Here is a 12806-nt window from a genome sequence, read left to right as displayed (position 1 = left end):
TGGTTTCTTCCTCCTTTCACTCTGCATTTTCATCTCTGATCTTCACTCAGACTCTTTACTGTTCCCCTGTAACCTGTTTTTTCTTCTCCCCAGGAGCTCCCTGAGGTCTCCTCATGGTGCCTCTACTCCACATTCTTGTTTTCTTTCCTTTCCATACATGCAGGATGCAGTGGTGTGGAGCTGCAGCTGCCTGCCACCTTCCCCAGTTTTGCACTGGGCTTCACCATAGCCTGGGGCTGCTATCAGATATGCCTGGTCTCTGGGCAGCTCCTTCAATGTCTCGATTGCTTTGCGGTTCCCCTTGGCAGGCCTCTGGCCCTGAAGATCCACTCAGGGTCCCGCCACTGGCCTGGGGCTCTGCAGCTGTCTCCAGCTGTGGCTAGGTTGCCAAGTTTCCCAGGCTGGACTACCAGATGCCATTTGCAGCAATGGTGTCTGGTCTGGGAGTGCGACCCTAGGTGTGACTCCAGCCTGGGGCAGGGAGGGGCACAAACAGGTTTTGTGAGGGGAAGTGCAGCTCAGCACTCTCACCCTAAAAATACTTCCAGCACCACTGTTCCTTTTTGTAATCATGAATTCACTTCTCTGAAAAAGAGAGACTGTGGTTGAATTAGTAGCTTTAAAAGCTGATTATTTCTTTTAAGGTAATCAACCAAGATGGTTGTCCTTTAATCTTGGCTAGCCCTGGGTGAATTGCTAATCTGTTTATTTTCCTACATCAGATGCTGTTATGTTAAGGGGGTTCTTTATGTTAACTTTATTAGTCTGATCTACTCTGTACCAATATTTTAGGGTTTTTCTTTACAGGGTCAGAAGCACTCAAAAGAAACGTCATATAATTCCAAAAATAAGACAGTAAAGAACTGTGATTCAGCAGAGATCAGTCCAGAAGCATCATCAGCAACGCCCACCACCACTCAAGCTATTGATAATGTTGTAAACAGTCTTAAAATACATATTACAATCATCAATTTACTCACATGGATTGTGCTACTCAGTTTACCGTCTTTAATTTATTGGTTTAAAAATCTCAGGTAACCTTTCACCTGCCAGCATAAAAAAACAGGACTATAATTTGCTTAGTACTTTTCTCCCAATCAGCTGCTAACTCAAAATTGCAAAGGATTCTCTATTAATATTATTTTATAGTAGCACCCAAAGGCGCTCAGATTGATTTATTTAAATAATAGGTATCTGTACATATCAATTCTGTATAGTTGTTTATGGTTAGCTATTATATATATCAAATTACATGACGAAGAGACTTATTTCATAAGGGATTTACAGATTGTACCCCCTGTGATTTTATACTGAGAGTGCTCCCACCACAATGGGAATAGCAGTTTACATGTTGCGAGGCTGTCCTTTTGATTGTTTAACTTCCGCGTGGTTTTTAGTGGTTAAAAAATTGGAATAATGTGCTGTCTTTGAACAATTTGCTTTTTTTGTAGATACAGTATTAGACTTGATCCTGATCCATGCAGAACTACGGCTATTATTCTTGTTTCCACTTTGGGAATTCTTATGAATTCAAGTACTGTTAAAATAAAATCAAGGTATGGTAGCTAACCCTTTATTATTAATTAATTAATTTTCAGTCATCTTGTAGACATGTCTTTATGCTTACTTCTTACTCTTGAGTCTCTTTTCCACTTCTCTGGTTAAACTTGAATTGTGATGCACAGATATTTAACTGTTAAGCTCTCGTTAACATTCAGGACACTTGTATTACTGAACCTTGAAATGGAGAGACATCTGAGGGGATATCTTTTCAAACGATGGTTAAAAATCGACACAGATCACCTATAGATTAGTCAAATGCAACAGATCACTTGTGTTCACCAAACAGGACATTGATTTGATGTCTAAACACGGCTGGCTACAGACTTCGCGAGGGCTTAGAGGGAGCGCTAGGGATGCCAGATGGCTGAAAGAAAAATACCGAACACCCCCCGCCCCCGCCACCCAAAAAAAAATCCACTGGGGAAAAAATTTTGTTGAAGGGGGAAAAAAAAGGGGGAGGGGACCAAAAAAACCCCAAACATGTTGCATTGGGGGGGCAGCAATGGGGCTGGCCTGGGGAGATGGGGGAGGCCAACAGGAAGCAGGGCTGGTTGTAGTGGGTGGAGGGTTGGGTGGAATGGGGCTGGCCACAGGATATCGGGGGAGGGGGGACCAGACGGAAGGGGGCAGGGCTGGCCGGGAGTAAGGGGGGGTGGGAAGCACAGTTCGGGGGGGGGGGTCGGTAGCCGGGAGGAAGCAGGAGCAAGAAGCAGAGTTGGCATGGGAGGGGGGGGAGGAGTGCAGCAGCGCTGGCCGGGACGAAGGGGGAGCAGGAAGCAGAGCTGGCGTGGGGGGGGGAGGGAGGAGTGCAGCAGCGCTGGCCAGGAGGAAGGGGGAGCAGGAAGCAGAGCTGGCGGGGGTGGGGAGAGGTGCAGCAGCGCTGGCTGGGGGAGATCAAGAGGAGGAACAGGCCGACAGACCTGGGCACTTGCTGTCTGTCCCACGCAGGCTCCTGGCGATGCTCGAGCAAGGAGGAGGCTTCCCCTCCTCCTTACACTCAACCGACTGAGGGCTCCCGGCAGCAATCGCGGCCCCGCCTCCCAGCTTGGGACTGTCAGCCGCTCCCCCCACCGACGCCAGGCTTCCGTCCGGTACGCAGCCAGAAAAATCAGAAAATACTGGACATTGCACATGTCCAGTATTTTCTGATTTTATTTTTACCGGACAGAGAGCACAAATACTGGACTGTCCGGTACAATACCAGACACCTGGCAACCCTAGGGAGCGCTGCTCTGGGCTCCTAGAAAAGGCAGGGTGTTGGCAAGTTTACAGACTAGCCTCCCCCAGGCAGATCTCAGTGCTGCCCAGACTGCCCTGTGCAAGGCTCCAGCAGCAATTTAAAGGGCCCGATGTTCCTACTGCTGCTGTAGTAGCAGTGGCAGCCTGGAATCCTGGGCCATTTTAAATTGCTGGGGCAACTGCCTCCTTCCATCCCCTCCCCCCAGTTGGCAGCCCTGCACTTAAACAATTTGTCAGGTCAAGATTTTTTTAGCTTTACATCCCCACCTTATTGAATCCTTCAGAGCTTTATTTTTAACAATTCACTGTGTTTGGCCTTGTGTACAGGGGAAAGTTATTTCTGCATAAAGTAAAGAGGTGAATTTAAGCTCTCTCAGCTGCATAATGATAATTCCCTGAATTAAATGATGCTTATTCTAGGATAAGAATGTATTGTTCTGGTTTATTTTATGTTGCTTTGGAAGGTGTTCAAGCTAAACTGAAAAAAATCTACTCTTATTCCAAAATTACAATCTCCACACCAGAGAGTTACAACATACAATTAAAATAGTGATAGAGATGCAGCCGTGTTAGTCTGGTGTAGCTGAAACAAAAGACAGAATTATGTAGCACTTTAAAGACTAACAAGATGGTTTATTAGGTGATGAGCTTTCGTGGGCCACACCCACTTCCTCAGATCAATATGTGATTACCTCACAGAAACTTCCCTTATTATCACCCCTATGTCATTACCTCACAGAAACTTACCTTTCCCCCTCACTCCCACTCTGTTCTAAAATTTGATTAGTTAGTTTCACATGCGTTCATTTTTTTTGATTGTATCACTTTGGTATATATGGTTGTGCTTATTTTCTTCTACATATTGATCTGAGGAAGTGGGTCTGGCCCCCGAAAGCTCATCACCTAATAAACCATCTTGTTAGTCTTTAAAGTGCTACATAGTTCTCTCTTTTGTTTCAACATACAATTAAGGCAGCATAACTGGAAAATATTCCCATATGAGCAAGCTTTAATACAAAAAAATGAAAAATTTACTGCACATGCAACATCTGCTCCTAAATTAATATACTTTACCTTGTTGTGCAAAATAACACAGTGTAAATAGCCTCGCCTTTAACAACAGAGTGAAGTCCCTCCCCCCCCAGAAGAGTTCATGCTGACCATGCTAGTAGATGACGTCCTTTTATTTAGCCACAAGTATAGCACAGAGAGCCACAGCACAAGGTTTTCCAAATTACCCATTGCATATTAAAATCAATACATTCTTCTTAAATGTGTTTGCACCGTAATGCCTTAGACCTTTCCAGGGCCATTGAAACTTTTGACTTCCATGCAAAAACTGTCAGTTAATATCAAGTGAGTCGAGTGCTGTAAAACATCAAGCATTGCTTTTTCTTTAGATGTGGAAACAACTATAGAGCATTTATTTTTCCAAAGCTTTCATGCACAACAAGGTGGTTTTAGTTTTTTAGAAGATTATTTTTAGCCTTCATGTTGTATATTCTTGTTTTCAAATGAATATGTGATCACCCATTAAGTCTATTTTTAATAAAAAAAAATCCATAAAACTTAAAATCAATACATTTTTCTTAAAATCAAATTCAACAGTATATTTGCACAACTTTGTCTTCTACTATTTGGCTTGCAATTGCAAAAATTGTAAACTGTTTTTCTCTCTTCTCAGTAAACTGTCGAAAATTGCAGCTCAAGTTCCTCTCCCTTTATCTGTAGCTGTGGTGGCCTTTGGACCAATGCATTTATACAGAGTACCATACTTTGTAATCTTTTCTCTTCTTTTACATGTGTTATGTTGCATTGTATAAACCTTTAGTTTCCCAAATGAAAGTGGAAAAGCTGTGTAGCTCAGAAATGGATGCTGGAAAAAATGCAAAGTTGGACAAAGTAATGTCCAGATCAGTGTAACAGCAAATCAAAATCATTTGGAGAAGATGACACAGTTGCGAGCACTTCTTATGAAGTTTGGGGTATATGGAAATCTCAGAAACCTTCTTGTGATATTAGTGTACCAATCTGAAAAATTGATAAAAGAATTTCAGTATGTTTCTGGACATAAAAATCTCATTTCATATTAGCATAACACTTCAGAGTTCTAGATTTCAGGAGGCCGACCATTCTGTATCCACTGCAGACATTTTGATATTTCTGTTGACATTTGGTATGATATTTCTGTTGTCAACTGATTTTCTTTTGAACCTGTGTCTTTTTGTTGATTAAATTGTGATGGGAAGAATTCACAAATGATTGAAAGTGCACTGTGTCACAAACACTGAATAGCCAAGAATACTTTTAATCACACTCACAAGCTGTCACAATTTTCTTTTTTCCTGTATCTATACAAACTAGAATGTATTGTGTCTACTGATATGTTTTTTCTAACCAATCAAATATTTTTATCAGTGTCTATGTCACCTGTGTGATTATTGAAAGTGTTTTGGTGGCGTATAAACTTTATCTTTTGTGAGAGTGCTAAAACTATATATACTCTGTTGCCTTCCATTCAGGAAGGATATCATAGATTCATACACAATTTTTGTAACGTTTTAAAACAAAACTGACACATTCTGAACCTGTGCCAGAATGTCAGTAATAGTGGGAAATGCTATGATGTGTTAATCAGCAGTTTAAAGTCACATCTGAGACTGTGTCTGCACAGCAGCATTATTTCAGAATAAATGACATTGTTCTGAAATAACAAAGAGCATGTCTACACCGCAAGCCATTATCTCGAAATAATGGCAAGCTGAAAGACTTCTTACGCCATCTCCTGCAACTCTCATTCTATGAGGAGTAAGGGAAGTCAAAGGAAGAGAGTTCTTCCTTTGACTTCCTGCAGTGTAGACGGTGCCACAAGCTGAATTAAGTTATTTCAATTTAAGCTATGTAATTGATATAGCTGAAGTTGTGTAGCTTATTCCGACTTTAGCTCTGCTGTGTAGATGTATTGCCACGATCCTACAGTGACTGGCATTAAAATACCTAAGATAAATATCTGTAATGCGTGGTAAATCACTCCCTTGGTGTAAGTGTTTTCAAACAAAAATTGTCCACGAGGCAAAAATGATCTATAATATTTGTAATTCTGATTAGTTGTTTCTAAACAGAGATGAATCAGTGTATCTTATCTCTTATTTATGTGTATTTTATCTATCGCTAGTATTTCTGAGGCACCTGTCACCTTAATATCAAAACACTATTTGATAGCTCTCTTTTTTTCTGATCTTGTCTTAATATGAATAGTTTGAGGAAATTCAATAACGATAGTCAAGCTGTAGCATATGCTCCGTGCAACAGTAGAGCATAATAAATTTTTTCTGCTGTATTGCATCATTCTTGCCTGAAGTGCCTCAGCGAATTCTGGCTTGTTTTTAAGAATCATTTAGTTGAGCTGGACTTTTCAACTGAAAGTGTGAAGTGACATGACATTCTGTAGTACTTTACTGTTTGTCAGCTCATAAAGAAACCAGCAGTCCAAACTAGCAGTGAACCCATATGACCACTTTAAATATGAATAAGAAAACAGTAGCTAAAAGTGTTACTGTTATCTGTAATGTATATGTTGATTTTCTAATCTTAACATTTATATAATGCTAGACTATTCTTAATTTTTGTAAGTCAGAAAACGTCTTTGAACAAACTATGCTCTGGAATCTGCCCAAATGTATGCTACAGTATATATGTATGTGACACAAATACTCATAGTGTGCTGTATGTATTTGTATCCAAATTATTTAGTCCTTTACCCTAAAACCTCATATTCAAATAGGGAATAGAGTAATAGTATTTCTAGTTTAGGATAATTGTGTAACTTGAGAGAGAGAATAGCAGAGCCATGTAGAGTTTTCTGTAAGCCATTTCAATCAAGTGACAGCTATTTATCCTAGGTTGGTCTTCCTTGCTGCATATTGTACGGTATTTCTATCATAGAGACTGATTTTTGCTACTTTGACTCTACACTAAGTAATACTTTTATTCTTATTTATGCTGTTGCAGCAGTTAGATACCTATAATATTTACCTCCTGTTTGAACTTAGCCAATTTAACTTCCAAAACTATCTCTTTTAAGCCCTCATCTGCTAGATAAGATATCCCATTGTGCTCAGACAGGCATGTGGAAGTTCTCATGGACTGTGATTATATTGTCTCTTAACTTTCTTTTGAATGAGCTAAATAAATTGAGCTCATTTACTCTTATTGTAAAATGAGTTTTCCAGGCCAAATCATTCTTGCTATTCTTCACATCCCCTCAAGTTTTTCAATGCCCTTTTAAAGAATAGATACCAAAAGTGGACACCGTATTTCAACAATGGTTTCACCAGTGCCTTATGTAGAAGTCAAAATCACCTCCCTTCCTGTTAGTAAAGCACTTCTATGAATGAGAATAAAATCCATCTTTATGCTTATTTCTGTTTATTATGGCCGCCTGTGGGTACATACAAAATTCATAATTCATAAACTATCATCTAAATAGCATATATTAAGATATTATAAAAATTACAATAAAATATTACCCTATTTTAAGTAAACTATTCATTAAATAGCAACAGTGGACATGTATTTTTACTACACTGTCAGATTTAACATACTCGCTTTCTCAAAATGAGAATTCATGAAAGTCAAACCCAGAATGTTACTATGTTTTTTCTAAGATAAAAATCTGAGCTGTTGCTATCCCAAACCACCATCATAGGGAATGGTTGAAACACCTTTCACATTAAATAGAAATTACACTACTCTCTTACATTTATTAAAGTCTATGCTTATCGGGTAGTCAGCTAATTGCTTACATCCCTAAGTTTGTAAAAGGTATGACAGGGAGAAACCAGATGGCTACCAGAAAGTAATAAAAGACAGAAATATTAGCCCTAGGCTGAACAAATCCCTGTTGCCATGGCAGCCAAACAGTCATTACTCCAGTTAATTAAGATACCTTGTGACAAAGCTCCTAATTTCACATGGTGGGTCCTGCACTTCTGGGTAGCAGTAGGCTGAATTTTATCCCCATTGGAGGAAAATGGTAGCTTCTTGGCTGATTGCTCACCTCAGTGATTCACTATAGCGCTCAGTCTAACTTGTAGTCTGATTTAGCCACTTATCATTGGCACATCAGGAGAAAAGGGAAGGGGCAAAATCTCTTTGTCTGTAATGGCTTCTCCGGACTTGAAGGCAACAGAGTAGATTTCTTATCTTGGTCTCTCCCCCTCTAGTAGGGGTTTTCCTCCCTCAGACTTCTGGAGCGTAACGGCTTTTTCTCAGTCAGCGCTCTCCCTGTTCCTCACCTCTGTACCCGATAGCGGCTCTACAATTCCTGAACTCCTACAGTACATCCTCCTCACACCACTCCTGGCCTGCACCACTAAACAGACTAAAGGGGAAGCTTTTAACCAGTTTAAGCCAGTCTTTGTTTGGTTCCCAGTGTCCCAATCAAACCTAACTGTTTCAACTGAGTTCCTTTTAAAGATCCTATGATTTAGAATGAGAGTCCCTGTATTTAAAATGGGGACAAGGGGTAATCTTTTAAACCAGCACAAATTTAAGTGCACCCTGTGTCAGGGAATCCAGTTGACTTTATGAAAAATGGTAAATATAACTCTGATCCTGGATTAATATACTGTGTTTCAATATTTATTGAACAATTCTTAGTAGATGATATGTGGAATATGTTTTAAAATTTTTAATTGGATTCTGTTTCCAGTTTATTCTTATAATTTAGGATACATTCTCCCCTCTTATGGTCGGATGAGAGCAAGCAGTCTGAAAACTGAGTTATCTTGTGGTATTTTAGGGGCAATCTCTGTACTTGAGATGAAGATAGCTGTTGACATAGAGGAGAATTAAGGCCAAGGAATTAGACTGTCCCAGGAAAATCCTGTCCTGTAATAGACTAGGGACTCTCACCTCCTTGACAGCAGAGACAGGGAGAATCAAAACCAGGACAGGAACAAAATTAAGTAATTTTAATTAACATACTGTAGAAGCAACATATTGCATATGGGCTATAACCAGAACTTTTAAATAAGGTATAACCAGAATAAATTCCAGTGTTCTCAACTGTTCTTGACGTGATGTGTTTTTCTTGTCAGTGACATGCATTTTTTTGCCTTATTGTCTTGCTATCCTGTAATGATTAGTATTTGCTTTGTAGCTTCCAGTTCATCATGTGACCATAGTGTGTGATGCTGGAAAGAACTCATACCATCTCTGTTATGAGCTGAGTTTTTTAAACTCATGTACCTCAGAGTTGAATGAATATTGACCACAAGTGTGGGATCATTTTTATTCAAAACAAAACTGGATTTCTGCCAGTTGAGTGTCAGCATCATCCTAAATAGGGGTTGTGTGGGACAGTAGTTTAATAATAATAAAAAAAAAGTAGCTGGAGTGTCATTTTGAACTGTTTTTAATATGCAACAGTTCAATTTTTAGTGTTTAGGGTACTGATTCAAATAGCAAGCTTTTTACATGGCAAAATGCATGATATAGTAAAAAAAGGATTGTGAAATAAACTAAAAAAAATCTATAGTACACAGTAGGAAAAATTGAGAGTGCTAAGTGATAACATAAAATGGAATATCTGCTTGGGACTGAACAAAATGTAAGTTAACCCAGCCAGAATACAGATGAGCAGTCATATTAAAAGTTATTGTTAAAAAAAAATTAGTCTTGATAACATCAGATTTACGTATTTTATTTACAGGTTTAAAAAGTTACTGGTTATATTAGTACCATCTTAATACAAAGTCTGTTTTTCTGCCCCATTGCCGGTAATAAACATCTCAAATGCCAAGTGACAATTCATAATAATTGATATATTTGCTTTCTAAATTTTGACAGGAGAGTATAAATATAGTTCTAGTGTCTGAACAGGTTTAAACGTTTATGAAGAACATATCTGATGATCAGATGTTTTAGTAAGATGAAGCACTCCTTGTACATTTGGACCTCAGTCCTACTTAGGATGAGAGAAAAAGAGTTATAAATATGACATGTTATAGATATGAAATCCTGCAGGTTAATAGAACTGCAGTCTGCTTTTTTGAGTGTATTTATATAATAATACTGCTGCTACTGTTATAAATTGTTAAACTACTAGAGAACTGTTAACTACAAAACAGCCTAAGATCTTTAGATTCATTTTATATTTCATGTTAAATATTAGCCATTTTATATTTCATGTTAAATAGTAGACATTTGTTCAGTTTTACATCCCATTTTTGGAAAAGAAGTGAGCTAGTTTTTTTAACACTTGAGCACTGTGTTGTAAACTGTTTTAAAAAGTTGATTACTTTAGCAAAACATGCACATTTGCCACCAAAGTTATATAAAACCGTTATATACCTCTTGATACGTGTGCCAATTATCTACATTTAACAAACAAATCCATACTGGACTAAACAAAATCAAGTTTTTCTACTTAATTTTTTTAAACTGGAACTTTAAGTAGCATTCAAAAAGAATGAGTATTTAACCTTTTCAATTGTAGTACTTTGATATATTTTCTTAATGAAAGAATGCAATTGAAGTTCGTAATTTAAAGAGTTCTATCTATTTTAAAGTTTAAACTAAACAAAATGTATAAAGTTGTACTTTGGAACAACCCTTACTACGGTACTTCTGTTTTCTATTAATTTTCAAATGTCTTTACAAAAAATTCAGCAGCCTTTTAGACAAGCATATCTGCTTAGGCCCTCAATTCTGTAAAGTACTCGTGTATATTACTTCCAGAATTGAGGCCTAAATAAGAACTCTGGTCCCTTTTTTGGATTTAGACTTATATAGGTAGTCCTGACTCATGAGTAATCCTGCTTTACACTCTGATCTTGCATGCATGTCTGCATGGGCGCAAGGCCTGACTGTGTGGCACTTCTTGCAGGAGCAGAACCATAGAGGATTTATGCCAGTAAAGATTTGCAATATTCTTCCCTAACCCCAAGGCATAATTGTGCAAACGCTATTGAGCACTGTGTTCACAGTAATAAATGCTATAACTAATATCTTAAGCGTACGCAGGATTGGTACATTAGAATCAGTGTGTTCATCAAAATACCAATAAGAATTTTTCTTTTTTCTCAAACTAGTGAGAATTTCTGTATTATAAATCTGAAAAAATGTATCCAGCATTTTGATTTTTTAAATTAAGTTCTATTGCAGCATATGATAATTAGCTATTGTATTTTGGTAGAAATTCAAACTTTAATATTCTTTTATGTAGCTGCATTTTGAGAACAATATTGGAGATACTTCACTAACTGACAACTATAACATTACAGCACTCTATAAATTATAAAAATTACATATATAAGTAGAGTGCCTAACCAAAATGAAAATGAATTATTTTCTTACTGTGATTTAAAACACACAGTTTTGTGGGGCAAAACAATGTGCCTTAAAAAACTAAATGAATGCACTGCAGTTCTAGCTGGTAAACATCTGTAGCCTTTGATTACATTGTGAAACGCCATTTGAAATTGGACAAAGAATTTTTTAAAAATATTGATCATAAATGTAACTTGTTGGGGTTGCAGGAGAGAAAGATGTTAAGTTTCTTATTTTCCCTGTGTTAGCTATGGCTTTCTCAGAGATCTACACTATTTTTAAAATAAAACTAATTTTTCTTTACATTGGTCGCTTTGAATTCAAACCTTAAAGTGAGGAAATTCAGAATAGTTGTTTACATTAATTCCTGAATTCTTTCCGTTGTGATAAAATAGATAACAAGAAAGAATTATAAGCCTCAGAAACATGTCTTGTTTTTTGGGTCACAATTCTAATATTTTATAGAAATGTCATTATAAGAAGATTTTATTTTCCCCTACAAACCTTACCTATATCTGTAGAGAACACAAAGCATTGTACGCAGTTAATATCTGGGCCCATTAACAATGGTGGAAATCACAAACAATTTTGGAATTTTTATAATTTCCAGATGGCTTAATTGACTTTGATAAAAAAAAATTCTGACAGTTTGAGATCTTGTATGGTCAATTTAAACTCGGTGTGAATGTTTTTGGTGGAGTTCACCCCTGCGGTTACAGGTTCATAGAAATAGTTGACAGGTCTTAACTAGTTTTGTGAATGTTGAGGCTATAATCAGTTATTGTTCTTTGAAAAATCAATTACAATAATTTTTATAAACACACTTTGTGTAATATATGACCAATATAAATGTTTAGGGCCTGTGAAGTGTGGAATATTCCTTGGAAGATAAGTAAGTATCTTTCTGAAGTCAGTGAAAAGTCATAGCTCGCAGCATCTCGCAAAATTGTTCTCTTGAAGACCAGTCCTTTTCCTATTGAGATCAGTGGGAGTTAGGGTTGAATGGGAACTCACTTGGAACCTTCCTGTACCATGTGAAGGGTCTATTCTCTGTAGTATATATTTCTAATGTAATTGTTACTTGTCTTTTCCACAAAAATATGCATCACTTTGGAGTACTTTGTCCAGCATATATGCTGTATTAAATACACATCTTATTTTTGTGTGTAATTTTTGTATGGGGTACTAACACTTGTATTAATATACATTGTTGTAATTTACAAAAAGTGCCACTTATTCATCATACTGTGTGTAGACTAGTGTAAATGTTATGTATATTTTTACTTCACAAAAAGCTGTTGGGCATAGTGGTGAACATTTGCCTTCTGTCTTTGCTCAGGTATTAATGTGGATCAGTTTAGTGCTTTTTTTTTCTAAATTGTAATACTTGGTACTCTTAAGTATTCAGAAGGTAAAATAAAAAGAAAACGGTGAACAAAAGAAGTTGTGTTTTAATTGTTTGTTCCAACCTAAACAGTATTTGGCCTACTTGGAGACAGTAATTGTACTCTGCATGGATTCCAAAATGTCAATTTATGCTTAGCTATTAGGCACATATCTTCCTAAATTTCATAAGGGAAAGCATCATAGCCTGAGATGATGTATGATGAAAAATCTAATTATTCTTTCCTCACTTCCAGTCTGTGTTCTTCCTAACTATAACTTTCACA

At 37.4% G+C, this 12806-nt stretch overlaps 1 protein-coding gene across 3 annotated transcripts in view; it reads left to right on the top strand.

Annotated features, from left to right (window-relative positions):
* The window catches only part of PGAP1 (post-GPI attachment to proteins inositol deacylase 1), a 66749-nt gene extending 54170 nt beyond the window's left edge, over window positions 1-12579 (top strand). For 2 of the 3 annotated variants that reach the window (XM_075934243.2, XM_014570887.4), the window contains 3 exons: window positions 808-1034; window positions 1452-1556; window positions 4487-12579. In XM_075934243.2, the coding sequence (XP_075790358.2) occupies window positions 808-1034; window positions 1452-1556; window positions 4487-4625 (471 nt within the window). In that variant the 3' untranslated portion in view covers window positions 4626-12579. Of the gene's footprint in view, window positions 1-807; window positions 1035-1451; window positions 1557-2511; window positions 2685-4486 lie in introns of those variants that run through there. The other variant, XM_075934245.2, reaches the window with a different exon arrangement.
* Window positions 12580-12806: the final 227 nt, after the last annotated feature.

This window comes from Pelodiscus sinensis, chromosome 7, assembly GCF_052426305.1.
Source record: "Pelodiscus sinensis isolate ZL-2025 chromosome 7, ASM5242630v1, whole genome shotgun sequence".
Taxonomy (NCBI): Eukaryota; Metazoa; Chordata; order Testudines; family Trionychidae; genus Pelodiscus; species Pelodiscus sinensis.
Note: the sequence above shows the minus strand (reverse complement) of the source record. Positions and strands in the feature narration are given on the sequence as shown.